The sequence below is a fragment of the Mchenga conophoros genome, linkage group LG4 (genome assembly GCF_057382185.1).
Source record: "Mchenga conophoros isolate Kocher_MC1m ecotype Shallow Benthic linkage group LG4, M_conophoros_male_GT1.1, whole genome shotgun sequence".
Taxonomy (NCBI): Eukaryota; Metazoa; Chordata; class Actinopteri; order Cichliformes; family Cichlidae; genus Mchenga; species Mchenga conophoros.
In genome coordinates this window covers 39069981-39087281 of record NC_140529.1, presented here as the reverse complement: position 1 = coordinate 39087281, position 17301 = coordinate 39069981, and the positions used below count along the sequence as shown (strand labels likewise).

The 17301-nt window shown below is 41.5% G+C and overlaps 1 protein-coding gene and 1 long non-coding RNA gene across 2 annotated transcripts; one reads left to right on the top strand and one right to left on the bottom strand.

The window, feature by feature from the left end:
* The first annotated feature begins 1985 nt into the window (after positions 1 to 1985).
* LOC146576820 (uncharacterized) lies at positions 1986 to 15842 on the top strand. Its single transcript, XR_014892291.1, has 3 exons — positions 1986 to 2217; positions 7078 to 7241; positions 15586 to 15842. It is a non-coding gene; the product is annotated as an uncharacterized LOC146576820 (long non-coding RNA).
* Positions 10173 to 16450, bottom strand: LOC146576819 (DELTA-sagatoxin-Srs1a-like). Its single transcript, XM_085272354.1, has 3 exons — positions 16378 to 16450; positions 15632 to 15715; positions 10173 to 11040 (listed from the first exon to the last, which is right to left on the bottom strand). The coding sequence occupies exons 2-3, from the start codon at positions 15706 to 15708 to the stop codon at positions 10623 to 10625; spliced, it is 495 nt and encodes a 164-aa protein (XP_085128480.1). The 5' UTR covers positions 15709 to 15715; positions 16378 to 16450; the 3' UTR covers positions 10173 to 10622.
* Positions 16451 to 17301: the final 851 nt, after the last annotated feature.

Genomic DNA, 17301 nt, shown 5'->3' with positions numbered 1-17301 from the left:
CTGCGCATGTGTAAAGTCTGACCGTACAAATCGGGTCTACCCGATCCGTACTGCGCATGTGCAGATGTTTTCTTCTTCTTCTGTTCGTTTAATGGCAGTTTACTCCCCAGTGTACGAGGATACCGCCACCTGCTGACCGAGCGAATAAACCCTATTATAAACTGAATTAGCGTCATTACAAACGTGTGTTAAATCTGATTTAGTGATAGTCGAGTGTGTTTATGCTTGTCTGTGAGGAGAGGATTGTTGGAATAGTGATGATGATGTGCGCTATCACTGTCAATTGTCAGTAAACACTTCATCTGGCTGATGAATCTACACGTGAGATATTACAAAGTCTGCATTATTAACTCTGTAATTAGGCGCCATTCTTCTTATTTTACGGCGCTGTTGCTCAATCGGGGGACGCTTGAGGAGAAAAGCATGAATTTCTTTGTATACGGATTATCCATTGTTTAAATGTCCCGGGCAGTCGAAAAGGAGGCAGAGCTGTTGAGAAATGCTAGGAGCTAACTGGGCGCTAACCGTATCATTCAAATATATTGAATGTCGCAATGTTGGCAAAGAGAGGAAGTGACGTAAGATTTGCGCATGCGGGGTACCGATCGGGTTTCCGGTACGAATCGGGTAGTGACAGGGACGTTGAGAAGGGTCTGGCTGGGGAGCGCGGGGGAGCAGCCAAGATGGCGACCGAGGTAGACACTCTTCTCCGCGGCTAAGCAGGATTTTGCAGTTTTACTTCCCTTTAGGGCGATCGTGGCTCAAGAGTTGGGAGTTCGCCTTGTAATCGGAAGGTTGCCGGTTCGAGCCCTGGCTCGGACAGTCTCGGTCGTTGTGTCCTTGGGCAAGACACTTCACCCGTTGCCTACTGGTGGTGGTCAGAGGGACCGGTGGCGCCAGTGTCCGGCAGCCTCGCCTCTGTCAGTGCGCCCCAGGGTGGCTGTGGCTACAATGTAGCTGCCATCACCAGTGTGTGAATGTGTGTGTGAATGGGTGGATGACTGGATATGTAAAGCGCTTTGGGGTCCTTAGGGACTAGTTAAAGCGCTATATAAATACAGGCCATTTACCATTCAGCCGTCGTTTTTTCTCTGAATCACAAATGAGTTATTCTACTGACTGTTTATTCAGTACACGTATGCAACATTTCTAAGTAACGGCTTCCTGAACCATACTTCAAAGGACTTTTTCGCGACCCAAGCCTCTTTGCAAAGCGATAGCTCAGCTAACAGCAGGAAAGCTCTGTTACCTCAGTGATGTTTTCAGCAACTCAGGGAAGCAAAAGGAAGGAAAAAGAAACACCCATGAAGTTTAAAAGTCTAACCAAAGGAGCAACCAAGGAAATGGAGAGAAACACAGGTGTTGTTGGCTCAAAAACCAGCCCCAAGAATGCCGTGACTGCCGAACATGACTACAACCGCAGCAAAAGTCCTGAACTGATGCCACTGCCGGACTCGGATCCCGATACTCCAGCCAGACCAGATGGTAAAAAACACAAAGGTGATATAACTCTTGCTGATGTGCAAAACAACATTGCTACTTTAATTAATGAGCGCTCAGATAATCTGGAGGCTATGATCAGCAAGAATACTGTTAACATCGAGGCCATGAAGAAGTCTATTGACTTCATGTTCTTGGAAGTAGAATCTTTGAAGAATGTCACCAAAACCGTTAAAGCTACTTGTGAAAAAAACAGCAGCAGAATGTCTCAAGTAGAACTGAAGGTCAACGAAGTTGAAAGATACCATCGGAGATGGAATCTCAGGCTCTCAGGTGTCCCTGAGCAAAAGCAAGAAGACATCACCAGAAAAGTACTTGACATCTGCTGCACTGTTGCCGGGGAAACAAGTGCAGGATTCAAAAACAGCATTGATGTAGTTCATCGCCTGGGCCGCTACAGCGAAACTCAGAAGAAACCAAGGCTGGTTATCATTCGATTTGTGACAAGATCAGCTCGTGACTTGATCTGGAGAAAAGCTAAAAACTGTTCCTTTCTGAAAGAAAACTACATGAGGTTCACTAAAGATCTGTCCTCTGCTGACAGGGCAATTCGAGAGAAGCTTTGGCCTCTTATTGATGCTGCAAGGAAAGAAGGAAAAAGAGCTCACTTTGCCGGGGTCCGTGTGATCATTGAGGGGAAAGAGGTGCACCCAACGCTCACTTCGCCTGAGGATCAAGCTGCACCTGCGATGATGGAGGTTTCATGCCCTCCTTGAGGTATAAAGTTAAAGATGTCAAAGGGGTTGTTTACAATTTTGAGGTTCAGGATAAAAGTTAATACCAGTTCCATGTTAACTATGGGAAGTAAACTGTTCATTATTTTGTGTTAAAGCCGCACTGTCTATATCACTTTGTTCTCTCAATGTCAGGGGTTTAAGAGACACTGTTAAGCGAAAAGCTTTGTTTTTGTTTGCAAATCAACAGAATACTGACTTTGTTTTTTTTCAAGAATCACATTCTGTTATTAAGGATACTGCTTTTTGGAAAACACAGTGGGGCAAGGACCTATGGTTCTCACATGGATCAGAAAGATCGGCAGGAGTTACTACTCTGAAGAACAAATTTAATGGGAATGTTATGCACTCTGAAATGGACTCAGAAGGACACTATGTGTTAATGATTGTCAACATTGATGGTACACTTCTTCTTCTTGCCAACGTGTATGGTTTTAATTCTAAGTCTGATAATGACTTCTTACTGGATGCCCTTGAAACACGCTTTTTGTTCTGGTTATCCAAATACCCGAATCTCCTGTTATTAGTTGGAGGCGATTTTAACATTGTTCAGTTCAGTTCAGTTCAGTTCATTTTTATTTCAAACATTTCAAACATGTGCCTTCACAATCATTACAAAATATCATTCCATTATTTGTTTGAAAAGGAGTAGGCTGAAGTATTTACTTATTTGTCCCTACCCCCTCCATTGCTCCATTGCTCCAGATCCTTCACTAGACAGATGGCCACCTAGCTCAAATAACTCTCTGTCCTGTTGTTTAAATACATTCATGCAAAAGTTTCATTTAATAGACATTTGGAGATTTAAAAACCCTAAAGCCAGACTATTTACATGGAGTAACAAATCCAACTCTCCCGTATTGACTTCTGGTTAATTTCTGATTGCTTAAATAGGGATAATGTTATAGCCAATATAATGCCAACTCCACTCACGGATCACAAAGCGGTATCACTTCAGGTCTTTTTCAATACTAATGCTGCCCAAACTTGTAGGAGCTGCTACTGGAAACTTAATAACTCCCTTCTAAAACATGAAAAAGTGCTTGAAGATATTTTGTCATTAATCAAACGTTTCTGGGATAAAGCCCTAACCAGTCATCTCTACTGTCAAAACTGGGAACTCTTTAAATTTGAAGCCGCTAAATATTTAAGAGAGTATGGCTCATCTGCAGCAAAACAGAGGAAAAATGAAGAAATTAATGTAATTACTAGGATATCTGCTCTCACTCAGATCCCACCAGAGAACCTATCTGAAGAAGATAAAACTGACTTAGCTTTGCAACAGAGTAAGTTAAATGATATCTATAAACTGAAAGCAGAGGGAGCCTTTGTGAGATCAAGGAGAAGATGGTTAGAAGAAGGTGAACAACACTCATCCTATTTTTTTAAATTAGAGAGATCTCGTTCTAAACTTGGTTCTGTTCGGAGACTTAATATTGACGGTATTATAACTGATGATCCCCGAAAAGTCTCCACCTATTGCTCCAATTTTTACAGAAATTTATACAAGTCAGAGTTTGATGAGAGTGCTGCTCTGAACTTTATGGAACAAATCCCTGATGTGCGAACAGTTAAAGAAGATCAGATGAGTTTCTGTGATAGGCTGATATCTATTAGTGAAGTGCTACCTGCTATTCGACGTCTTAAACTTAATAAATCCTCAGGAACCGATGGCTTAACCTCTGAATTTTACATTACTTTTGCAGATCAACTGGCTCCATTTCTTCTTAATATATACATTGAAAGTCTTATAAATCAGTCTCTTCCCCCCACTTTATCACAAGGTCTGTTAACCCTAATCCCAAAGCCAAAGAAAGATCCCACTTATATTGACAATTGGAGGCCAATTTGCCTCCTTAATAATGATTATAAGATCCTAGCTCAGATCTTTGTTTTGAATGATATTATTGATGAAACTCACTCTGGCTTTATGGCTAACAGACACATATCCAACAACATCAGACTTGTTTCTGACCTAATTGATTATGCAGATTTGTGTAGGGATGATAGCTTTCTCTTATTTGTAGATTTCTGCAAAGCGTTTGACACGATTGAACATGGTTTTATTTTTCAGGCTTTGGACAAATTTGGCTTTGGCCCTTATTTTCAGAATGCAATTAAAACAATGTACAAAAATGTGAATTGCTCCATCAAACTAGAAGCAGGTACATCACCTAGGTTTAACTTGAACCGCGGTATCAGGCAAGGCTGCCCCATCTCCCCATACTTATTTCTCATCTGTGCTCAACTCCTCTCTGATTATATTAAACGCAGTCCTCTGAAAGGTATAACAATTGCGGATGAAGAAATATTCATTAGTCAACTTGCTGATGATACCACTCTCTTTTTAAAAAATGCTTCACAGGTGCAGATGGCTATTAACACAATTAATGCCTTTTCTTTAGCTTCAGGACTCCACCTAAACATTGGCAAATGTGAACTGCTTGCCCTTAGAAATTGTACCAGTCTATCTATTGCTGGCATCCCAGTGAAAGAGTCTGTCACTTACCTTGGTATAGTCATTAATAAAGATCAATCCACCAGGTGCTCCCTTAATTTCACTCCAATTTTGGACAAAACACAACAAAAGCTAAATGCTTGGCTGCAGCGGGATTTATCCATTAAAGGGAGAGTTTTACTGGTGAAAGCAGAGAGTTTATCTCGTCTAACTTATGCTGCTTTGTCTCTTGATGTAAATAAAGAAACCCTGGCAGATATTGACAGACTTATTTATAATTTCATATGGAAGAATAGAATTCATTATATTAAAAGATCAGTTTTATCCAGCTCATACCAACATGGTGGAGTAAACTTTCTTGACTTCTCCTCATTAAACAATGTGTTTAAAATAAACTGGATTAAACAATTTTTCAGGAACCCAACCTCAATTTGGAACTTTATTCCCAATTATATTTTCTCAAAAATTGGTGGTCTTAACTTTCTTTTGCTTTGTAATTACAATATCGATAAAATCCCTTTAAAACTATCCAACTTTCATAAACAAATGCTTCTTTCCTGGTCATTGATTTATAAACACAATTTTTCTCCACATAGATACTATATTTGGAACAATAGAGACATTTTATACAAACATAAATCTGTGTTTTTAAGTAATTGGTTTGATAATGGGATTCATCGTGTTGCACAACTTATAAACCCTGTTGGAGGTTTACTCTCTTACTCAGAATTTTTGAATACATATGGTCTTCCTGTTCCACCAAAGGAATATGCCATAGTGTTTGATGCTATCCCTGCTGGGGTCTTAATGTTGTTTAGAAATCTTGTTGTTAGTGATTTGACCCCTTTACCACTGGACCCTGCTGTTACTTATGTCGGTCAGGTGTGGTTCCCCTCTGTAAGGAGGAAAAACAACCGTGAAATAAGAACTCTGTTTCAAAAAGACAGAACTTGTGTCCCAGCGGCTGTCGCCTACTGGAATAACTTATACCAGGACCTGGAATGGGAGAAGATTTGGACCTTACCGTCGAAATTTCTATTAAATAACAAAGTAAAGGAAATATCTTTTAAAGTTATTCATCGTTTTTATCCAACTAGGTCTTTTCTTGTACGTTATAAAAAGGACATTGATGTTAACTGTACATTTTGTAGTTGTGTGAAGGAAGATATTTCTCATTTATTTTGGTCATGCTTATACACGAATCTTTTCTGGCAAGAATTTTGTGTTTTTGTTGTTTCCTTTATCCTTTCTGAGTTCTCTCTTTGTTACGAGAAAATATTGTTTGGTTTCTTTAAGTACCCCATGCACAGGGCAAACGAATTTTATTTGATTAACTTATTGATATTATTGGCCAAATTTCATATACATAAGTCGAAATTTTCTAACGCAAAACCATCCTTTCGTTGCTTTTTAAATGAAACCAAACAATATGTTAAAACCATACAACATTCTCAAAATCAAAAAGCTGTCAAAACCATAAACCTATGTTCCCTGTTCAATATCATGTGATTCTATAATAGACTGTGTCTATTGTGCTTTTTTATACGAACCCCCTGACATTGTGTTTGCCATTTTGTATTTGTATATCTGTATTTTGTGCTTTGTCAATAAAAAATAAAAAAAAATAAAAAATAAAAAAGCCACTGGGGAGCGCCATATTGGGACCTCCACACTAACCGGAAACATGTGACCTCCACAGTAGGCGGAAATACGTTCCCGCGTGGATTTTTTTTGTTGTCTCGTTCCTGCATGGATCATTAACCTTGCAAATCGATCGTAAAGGTTGGTACAGAGTCTTCCATGTATAAATTTGCTGTTAATAATTATATAATTCTAGGAATCATCTACTTTGCTTACACTGATGTTGGCACTTTGTTAGCGTTACAACAACAGTCAGACCCCCGAGGTATCTAAACTTAAGTAAGGAATGTGTGCACTTTTAACACCTCTGACTAGCATTTAGTGGTCCCTTTCAAACGTATTTGATTTTTGCTTGTTATTGAACAAATTCACTTCACTGCTTTTCAGTATCTGACATCAATGCACATCGTTCCATTTACTGCATATTGTGCTTTATTCATGTCTCTCATTCCACCTGCATCAACATTGTAAAGTTTGTCACAAAGAGATTCATACATTTATAAATACTAATATTCTCTATTCCATTCTGTTCTGCTTTTTTATTGCCCAGATTTGAGTTAGCCTTTGTTCAATTGTCTGTTATATGTCAATAGATACGTATGTCACAATTAAGTGTCTTGTAAATTATGTTTTTGTAAAGAATTTTCTCCCCAAATCTCTTACATGCTAACTGTAACGTGTTATTTCTGCTAAAACCTGAACTTAAAGGTGTATATGGTGTTTATCTGTTTCTCTCTGTTTTAGATGCACATATCACATTTGGAATTCTGCCTCCAAGCCAGAATTGCAGGAGTGCACCACGTGTTGGCTGTTTCGCTGCCCTCTGCGCCCCACTCTCAGCCCTGCTGTCAGGGCAAAGATTGAGCAGCAAATAAATGGACACATTCAAAATGCTTTGCCTTTCAAAGGTATGTTGGTATTAAATATACCTCATAGTTAAAGTTTGTACTTTTCAGCACCTCTGCAGTGTCTTTGTTGACTTAAATGTAGCTTTTCACATTGTACAGAGTACAACGAAATTGGAGTGCCACTCCCTTGGTGCAAGTTTCAATAATAAATATAAATGTAAAATATAAAAAGTACAAAAAAAACAATCGTAAGTACTCAAACAATAGTATGTACAATATATACAGGATAGCAGCATTAATATAATGACAGTATGAATAGCAGCATAATATAATGACAGTGACGGTATGGTATAGGTTCAATTGTTTTTGTGCTTATTTACTACGGTGATAGCTCTGGGAAAGAAGCTATCCCTGAATCTGTTTGTCCTGGTTTTATGTGACCTGTACCGTCGGCCTGACGGTAATAGTTCAAACAGTTGGTTGCTGGGGTGAGAGTGGTCCTTGATGATATTGCCAGCTCTGCTGAGGTACCGAGAGTTTGCAGTGACCTCCAGGCTGGGCAGAGAGCAGCCAGTGATCTTCTGGGCTGTGTTGATGACCCTCTGCAGTACTTTCCTGTCTGCAGCTGAGCACCCTGCATACCATGTTGTTATGCCGTACGTTAGGATGCTCTCTATGGTGGCTCTGTAAAATGTCACCAGCAGCCTCTCCTCCAGGTTGTTCCTCCTGAGCACTCTCAGAAAGTGGAGACGCTGCTGGGCCTTTTTAACCACCGCTGTAGTATTTGCAGTCCAGGAGAGGTCATCGGAGATCTGCACGCCCAGAAACCTCATGGAGTGTACCCTCTCCACACAGCTCCCGTGAATGTAAAGTGGGGCCGGGTCTGCTCTGCCCTTCCTGAAGTCCAAGATAAGTTCTTTAGTTTTCGTGGTGTTCAGTTGGAGGTTGTTAACTGAACACCACTCAGTCAGTCTGTTGACCTCATCTCTGTAGTCCGACTCCTCCCCCCTTGAGATGAGTCCAACCACTGTGGTGTCATCCGCGAACTTTATGATGGTGTTTGAGAGATGGGTAGGGGAGCAGTCGGATGTGTAGAGCGTAAACAGGAGGGGACTCAAAACACATCCTTGTGGAGACCCGGTGCTGAGTGTGATGGTGCTGGACCGGTGGGGGCCGAGTCTGACAGACTGTGGTCTATTTGTCAGGAAGTCCTTGATCCAGAGGCAGATGGGGGTGGAGAGTCCCAGGTGAGACAGTTTCTGGACCAGGTCAATAGATGTTTGCCTGGCCTGTCATCTGCAGTGTTTTTGTGTAGAGAGACTTCTTCCTCTTTGTTTTTCAGTTTGCAGAGGACATGGAGCTCTTTTTAAAAGCATGTGCTGACGAGCAGGGACTACGGGTCAATGTGATGATTGACACTTAACGGACAGATGAAGGCACTGGCTGTTTGTTTGTGTTTTTTATGTGTTGTTGGTTGTTTTCCAGTGTACAGAATTCCAATTAAGCTTATTATAAAATGTTGTTCACTTGTTTTATGTCCATACTTATAGTAAAAATTTTAGTGTAAATGTAACAGCATTGTTTATACTTGTAACTTCAAAGTAAAAAGCTTACAGTTGCTATTAACAGTAATGTATTATCCTGTAATCAATAATATTTTTAGACATTTTACGAATTAATCCTTTGATCTCTATCCTGGCCATTTTTGGCCACTTCACTTCTTTTTTTTGTGACTACTACACTGCAGTGGATCAAAAGAATGACACAGGTTTAATCTTAAGGATCTAATAGTTGCGTGTGTTTGTGCGTGACATTGTAATGCAAACATGTATTTGCAAGATAGACTGGAATAAATTATGACGCATCAAATATTACACAGGCTGCAGTGAATTTTTGTTGATACAGACTATTGAGCTTTGAGTTTCCCAGTCAAACTTAGCTTTGACCGCATGCTAAAAACACTTTTACTCTTGTGCATTTCATAACAAGACACCATAGCCAAAATATATATTAATAAAAGATTCAAAGCTGCAGCACATACAGCAACAAACACCGTTAGTAAATGTGTCCTGGAGTTTATGCAGGTACAGAAAGTGCTGCTGCTGTAAGTAAGCGTAACAGCTTCCAGATCACTTATTTTTCTGGAAAGATGGCAAGAAGGGAATTACTGCTCATTTCTACAATCTCCCAGATCTTGGAATACAAGCCTTTGTCTCATGAAAACCACTTCACAGTACTAAGAGTCCACTAAAACCTACAAATGAAGAGTCATCCTGGAAGAAATAGGGCGCACACTAGTGAACCTCAACAATTGCAAGACAGCCTTGTCCCCGATGCTTATATGAAAATAAATAAATAGGAAGATTTATGAAACCATTAGGACTTTATCACCTTTTTATCTGAAACGGTACTGGTACTATATATAACCTAACTGGCATTTAAAGAGTAAAAAAAGAATGTAGATACAATTTTGGTTTTAATGAAAAGGACTGGAGCTAATTTAAAGAGTCAAGTCGGTAAAAGTAGATAAATGTTTTAATAAATACACATTTTACAGCATTTTGTGAACATACACAAAAGTGGCCATTTTTGGCAACGAACAAGCTGAGAGAGTTTTATAGTTTTTGCTCTCCTTGAACAAAAATAATAGTGCATGATAATCAATGTGGATGTTAATCAATTAGATGTCCCAGACTCTACTATTAATAATACAGCAGTCCCTCGTTTATCGCGGGAGTTACATTCGCTACGCGACGTAGCCAATTTTATTTTTTACAATTATTATAGATGTTTTAAGACAGTGGGTCAGCGACCCCTTTAGAAAAACTCTCACAGGGCTTAAAACCTTGGACTCTGCACTAGTTGCTCTGAAAACTGAAGAAGCTTCTCGGACCAAACGTCTTCAAGAAACTTAAAGAAGTCCCGACGCTTTTCTTCCCAAGCTCCTTAGACTGCTTTGTGATTGGTTATCGTAAGAAAACAGCTCAGACATTTAGGACTCACTCAGCCTTTATTATCTCATCCACATGTTCACAGCTGCACAGCTCTGTGGTTTCATCTCACTGGACCACAGTAATGCAGTCGCCATGACGATTTCTGAGTGACATCATCACAAGTAAAAGTTAAGTTTGTGTCAAACATAAAGAGAAGGAAAAAAAGTTTAACATCGGGTTCAGACAACATCACAGACACACTGCTGACCAATCACAGCTCACCATTTTTTGGATGTCATCAGGAAGGAGGGGCAGGGAAAGAAATCCAAATTTCAAATAAATGTTGAGATTTAATCTGTGTTTGTGGATATAAAATGAGGAGAGAATCGAACTGACTGATGACTGATTAATTGATTGATCAATCAGCTGCAGGTCTCCTGCAGTGTGAACCCAGTGTTACTGGGTTAAGTGGGATTAATGGTGCACACTGCAGGTGCGGCTGTGGGCCTCAGTTATTGCAGATGGCGACCTTGAGGATGGGCTGGTAGGTGTCGGACATGGTGGCCCTGACAGTGATGTAGGCCCCCCTGTAGGTCAGACTCGGCCCCTTGGCTTTGCCCCTGACAAACTTTTGCTCCGACTTGTTGTACATCTCGTCGTAAAGGTGCTGGTCGCAGGCTTTGTCCATGTCGAAGACTCCCACCGCGTACCAGTTGGAGTAGAAGTTGAAGTCGTACGGCACCGAGAACATCACTGCGACCCTGCCGTTGAACTGCAGGGTGGACACGTGCTGGAGGTCGTAGGTGAAGACGGTCACAGAGCCACACGCCGTGTGAGGCTTCTTGATGAAGAGGGCGTTGCCGTTCTCGTAGGGGCTGAGCGTGGGAGGCAGGGGCGAGCTGCAGGAGCCGCTCACAATGTGCATGCTGGAGAAACAGGAAGACATCACTGCCGTTACACACACCTCACACCTGCAACACACCTGAACAACCGGCAGAGACCTGCACCCACAAGCACCGTCACGCTCAGAGACCATCCATCAGTGGCCAACTTAACCTTATCAGGGTTGCGGAGGGGCGGGAGCCTATCTGAGCTATCATAGGGCAAGAGGTGGGGCACACCTGGACAGGTCGCCAGTCTGCCACAGTCACAGTTTCTGGATGATCCCCACAGAAAGTACAATTAGTATTTATGTCCCTTTTAAATTTTACCATGTAGTGACTGGCTGGATAACATTTATGTAGAATTTTAAAAGAGACTTCTTTCACCTTATTTACAATCAAATATTTATGGGGGACCATCCAGACTGTCTTCCACTTGATAGCTGGAACATATCGGTTCCAATAAGATATTATATATGGGAGAGAGACGATATCTTCTTGGCATAAACTACGTATTCTCTTATTGCTGTGACCAAGTTCCTGTGAAAAGCAGATTTTTCCTATTGGTGACTCAGCTGGATCAGGGAGAGTGACTGAGGTAGATATTGAGCTGTCAGTGTTTTTACAGTGGGGCAAAAAAGTATTTAGTCAGCCACCGATTGTGCAAGTTCCCCCACTTAAAATGATGACAGAGGTCAGTAATTTGCACCAGAGGTACACTTCAACTGTGAGAGACAGAATGTGAAAAAAAAATCCATGAATCCACATGGTAGGATCTGTAAAGAATTTATTGGTAAATCAGGGTGGAAAATAAGTATTTGGTCACCTCAAACAAGGAAAATCTCTGGCTCTCACAGACCTGTAACGTCTTCTGTAAGAAGCTTTTCTGTCCCTCACTCGTTACCTGTATGAATGGCACCTGTTTGAACTCATCATCTGTATAAAAGACACCTGTCCACAGCCTCAAACAGTCAGACTCCAAACTCCACCATGGCCAAGACCAAAGAGCTTTCGAAGGACACCAGGAAAAGTATTGTAGACCTGCACCAGACTGGGAAGAGTGAATCTACAATAGGCAAGCAGCTTGGTGTGAAAAAATCAACTGTGGGAGCAATCATCAGAAAATGGAAGACATACAAGACCACTGATAATCTCCCTCGATCTGGGGCTCCACGCAAGATCTCATCCCGTGGGGTCAAAATGATCATGAGAACGGTGAGCAAAGATCCCAGAACCACACGGGGGGACCTGGTGAATGACCTGCAGAGAGCTGGGACCAAAGTAACAAAGGTCACCATCAGTAACACACTACAACGGCAGGGAATCAAATCCCGCAGTGCCAGACGTGTTCCGCTGCTGAAGCCAGTGCATGTCCAGGCCCGTCTGAAGTTTGCCAGAGAGCACATGGATGATACAGCAGAGGATTGGGAGAATGTCATGTGGTCAGATGAAACCAAAGTAGAACTTTTTGGTATAAACTCAACTCGTCGTGTTTGGAGGAAGAAGAATACTGAGTTGCATCCCAAGAACACCATACCTACTGTGAAGCATGGGGGTGGAAACATCATGCTATGGGGCTGTTTTTCTGCCAAGGGGACAGGACGACTGATCCGTGTTAAGGACAGAATGAATGGGGCCATGTATCGTGAGATTTTGAGCCAAAACCTCCTTCCATCAGTGAGAACTTTGAAGATGAAACGAGGCTGGGTCTTCCAACATGACAATGATCCAAAACACACCGCCCGGGCAACAAAGGAGTGGCTCCGTAAGAAGCATTTGAAAGTCCTGGAGTGGCCTAGCCAGTCTCCAGACCTCAACCCCATAGAAAATCTGTGGCGGGAGTTGAAAGTCCGTGTTGCTCGGCGACAGCCCCAAAACATCACTGCTCTCGAGAAGATCTGCATGGAGGAATGGGCCAAAATACCAGCTACTGTGTGTGCAAACCTGGTAAAGACCTATAGTAAACGTTTGACCTCTGTTATTGCCAACAAAGGTTATGTTACAAAGTATTGAGTTGTATTTTTGTTATTGACCAAATACTTATTTTCCACCCTGATTTACCAATAAATTCTTTACAAATCCTACCATGTGGATTCATGGATTTTTCTTCACATTCTGTCTCTCACAGTTGAAGTGTACCTCTGGTGCAAATTACTGACCTCTGTCATCATTTTAGGTGGGGGAACTTGCACAATCGGTGGCTGACTAAATACTTTTTTGCCCCACTGTATATAACATTGAAGTCCCTGAGGGTATGGCACCAAGCACCATTGAGAATTCCTGAACACTGATTGGAAAATTATATAGTGCAATAAAGTCGTTGTAAGTAAGTAGTTGTCCCTCTTTACTAACCAGCTGAGCCACCAATAGGATCCCATTTTCCTTCGCAGTCTACGTGGGCCGGGTCCTTCAAAGACCGAGAAGGCCGGAAGTGCGAGGCTGTGAAATGTGACGGTCGAACCTTCAGATCAGCGTCACCGCTGTCTCGGTGGAGTTTAATAAACTCGGCCGTCTGCTCCTTGCTATCTAAAATATAACAGGACACTGGAGGAAACTCTCGACCGTCTCACACTTCTGTTTAATCAGTTTTCTGTTTAACGTTTATTCAGCTGTGTGGAAACCCCGGAGGAACCCACCCAATGGATTATTAAAGTTTATTTAATCTAATAATCTAATAACTTTGATTTCAGCCAAACCGATTTACTCTGGAACAAATAAAACACAGAAAAAAGGCAAACAATTACATTTTTAAGTTATCCGAGTGACTTATATCATGTTTAACCTGAGTAGCGAAAGAGCGGGGGTCTGAAAACGATGAAGCCGGGAGTCCGCTGCTCTCGCCGGCTGGAGTGACCATTGAACCCCCCGGCTTGCTATCGAGCGGGTGGGTAACAGACGTCTCCGAAAACGTCGGCACACTTTTGCAAATATGCGATGTCTTGATAAACCGAGCAGATATTTGTAATTTACACAGCTGCTTTCTCGCCTTAAAATATGTTAAAAGTTTATTTTGTGACCCAGAAAGATTAATAAGAGTAATTTTAAAACTTAGCAGCGGCCGCCATTGTTGGCAGCTGAAATTTGGCTGGCCCTGCGCTATGAATTCTGGGATATGGTGGGCCACGAAGGACACACCCGACCCATCCTTCAAATTCGGGGAAAAGGAGGACGCATTTGAAGGAGTCGATGAACTGGGACAGCCTTCGTCGCCTGGCTGTGACGTAATTGGCCTTCAAATGCGGCCTCCGGAGGATGCAGCCGACGTTTTGGGACACAGCTAATTTAAAAACAAATTGGGGGAAGACAAGCAAGTGCTGGGCTTTGTTCTCATGTATCTATTGTGACATATTTATTCTCACTTATTTAAGTAGCAATGCAAATTTTGAAGAACGTGGAAAAAGTTACTTTTGGTCAAATGTCGGCAAAGTGACGTGACATTAGCAATGTCAGTACTTAATGCGGCTCAGGTTCCACTTACTTTTAAGGCCTTTACTTTAGAAGACTGACTTTAACCCTGCAGACAGATCACGATTTTATGGATAATACATCCACAAACAGAACCAGCAAACAGGACAGGAGGACCATGCCACTGTGTGCCACTTTTACAGTCAAACATCTGGATGGAGTAACGTTCGTTCAGTTATTTTGCCGCTGAAGCTGGTTGTGTTGGTGGTGTCGAGTCAAACCGACGTTTGTTTTAAGGAGAAACAAGCAGACAGTTCACTCGTTAAGTTAAAAGGATGGTGGTTCATTCTCAGGAGCCAGACATTTGGGCAGTGCACCAACTTAACCATGTCGTGGGTGAATTTAGCGCTCATCTTATATAGTACCACAGATAACTATACAAGAGCCATAAAGTAAGCTTTCAGACAAATGTAGCTGTGCCAGTACATGAAAAGAACCATATTTGTGTCTTTCATAGACAATGCATCCTTATATATGGTGTAGGAGATATTTTTCTTTGAGATGAAGAAGTTATAAAGTGATACGAAATAGAAATAATGGCACCTTGGTTGGGTTGGTTTGGTCTAAAGGAAGTCTGAGGTTTGGTGAAGCAGGAAGGAACGTAGCTCAACAGAAAGATGGCAGCTTCCTGTCAGAGATCTGATCTGACTCGTGTCACATCCTGTTTGACTCTGGTCTCACTCCCAATTTACACAGTTTGATTTATACAGCGCAAATCACAACAACAGTCGCCTCAAGGTGCTTTATATTGTACAGTAGATACAGAGAAAAACCCAACAATCATATGACCCCCTATGAGCAGCACTTTGGTGACAGTGGAAAGGAAAAACTCCCTTTTAACAGGAAGTTTTCCTTCCTACTGTCCTTCCTTGACCCCTCATGTAACAGCATGAGTCTGAAAGGCTCGTTCGTGGGGTCGAGGGATCTCGTCAAACTTCACAATGCTTTAAAATCCTTGCAGCACACTCACGTGTGATTGATTAACTGTAATTTAATCAATCAACAACTGTGCTTTTACTTTTTCTGCTTTTGTGAACGTTCATGAATGAAAACAACAATAATTACATATATCTGGATTTAACCTCACAGAAACATCCAAGTGATTTTTCAATAACTGTCATGCAGCTGACGCGGGGACAGCTCTCTGTGGACGTGGAGTTGCAGGACTCACCGTGGGTTGCACAGGGTGAACGTCGTGGTCTTGTTCTGGATCTCGATGCTGCACTGACGGTGAGTTGGGAGACCCATGATGAACCTGTGCAGGGGAGCAGAAAACAGAGTCAGAGGAAGTCCTTTCAGTTTACTCCCTGTCCTGGATCCTGGACTCTGGGTTGTTGGTGAGCTAGCATCATCATGCAGGGGACGGTTCCAGAGACGCAGTCCAGCCCTGTCCTCAGCTTCAGATTGGCTCAGTCAGCATCACATGATCGGGTCACGCCTGAGCTGTTATTATGTTTCTCACTTTGTTATTTCCTGTTCGCTACCACACACACACTCCCGTCTGGGAGTCATGATAGAAAGACAGGACTGCTGAGGATGGACAGGATACCTGATCTGAAACAATATTTATGAACTCGATCAATGGATAACTTATGGAGATCAGAAGCCTCTGATCTTTAAAATGTGATGATCAGTCGATTACAATCATTACTGTTTTATACAGACAGCATTATTTACATTATATTAGGTGGACGGTAGTATCACAGCCCTCATGCTGGACTGATTCCATCCATACAGTATGAATTAATCACCAATATAGTCTGACTTATTAACAGTCTTATTAACAGAACATCAGTTTAAGAAAAGAAGAAAAAGGGAGAACAAAAAGAAATAACGATGAGATATAATTTCATTTGAAAGGAATAACTGAATAAAAAGCCATAATAAATATAGTGGAGGTTAGGTGTTTTGTCTTACCTGCTTCGTCCTGTTGAGAGAAGACTGATAGTCTTTGTTACTGTGACTCTGTGCTCAGGCTTTTTATACTGAAGCATTGGGGTGGGGGGCTTGTTATTCTGTGCAGTCAGAAAGAAAGTGAAAGTAATCATCTTACCGTAAAGCCGCATGCTGTAATTGTAGAAAGAAAATCTATTTTGTACTGAGCTGCAGTCTTACACGCCTCTCTGCAGCTTCTCTCCTCCTGCTACCCCCCCAAAAACCCATCTCCATAGAGACTGTGTCAGCTCCCAAACAGACAAAAAACAAACTAAAAACCAGCAACAAACAACTTAAACATAAACAATCACAAAGAAAGAACAATACAGTATCCACATCTGAACCAAAGAGTAAAACAGTGAAATGTGGATTATTAAATATTAGGTCTCTCTCCTCCAAGTCTCTGTTAGTACATGACTTAATAATTGATCAACAAATTGATTTACTCTGCCTTACAGAAACCTGGTTGCAGCAGGATGATTATGTTAGTTTAAATGAATCAACACCCCCGAGTCATTCTAACTACCAGAAACCTCGAAGCACAGGCCGAGGGGGAGGTGTGGCAGCAATTTCTCACACCAGCCTATTAATCAACCAAAGACCCAGACAGACTTTTAATTCATTTGAAAGCCTGATGCTTAACATTGTCCACCCCAGCTGTGAAACTCAGAAACCAGTCTTACTTGTTATCATCTATCGTCCACCTGGGCCTTACACAGAGTTTCTGTCTGATTTCTCAGACTTTATATCTAATTTAGTTCTGAGCTCAGATAAAATAATTATTGTGGGTGATTTTAACATCCATGTAGATGCTGAAAATGACAGCCTCAACATGGCATTTAATCTGTTATTAGACTCAATTGGTTTCTCTCAAAATGTAAAAGAACCCACCCACCACTTTAATCA

Excerpts from the sequence above, each read along its gene's own strand:
- LOC146576819 (XM_085272354.1), bottom strand. The coding sequence starts at position 15,708 with ATGGGTCTCCCAACTCACCGTCAGTGCAGCATCGAGATCCAGAACAAG. Across the intron at positions 11,041-15,631 it reads TTCACCCTGTGCAACCCACG|CATGCACATTGTGAGCGGCT; the intron begins GTGAGTCCTGCA and ends CTGTTTCTCCAG.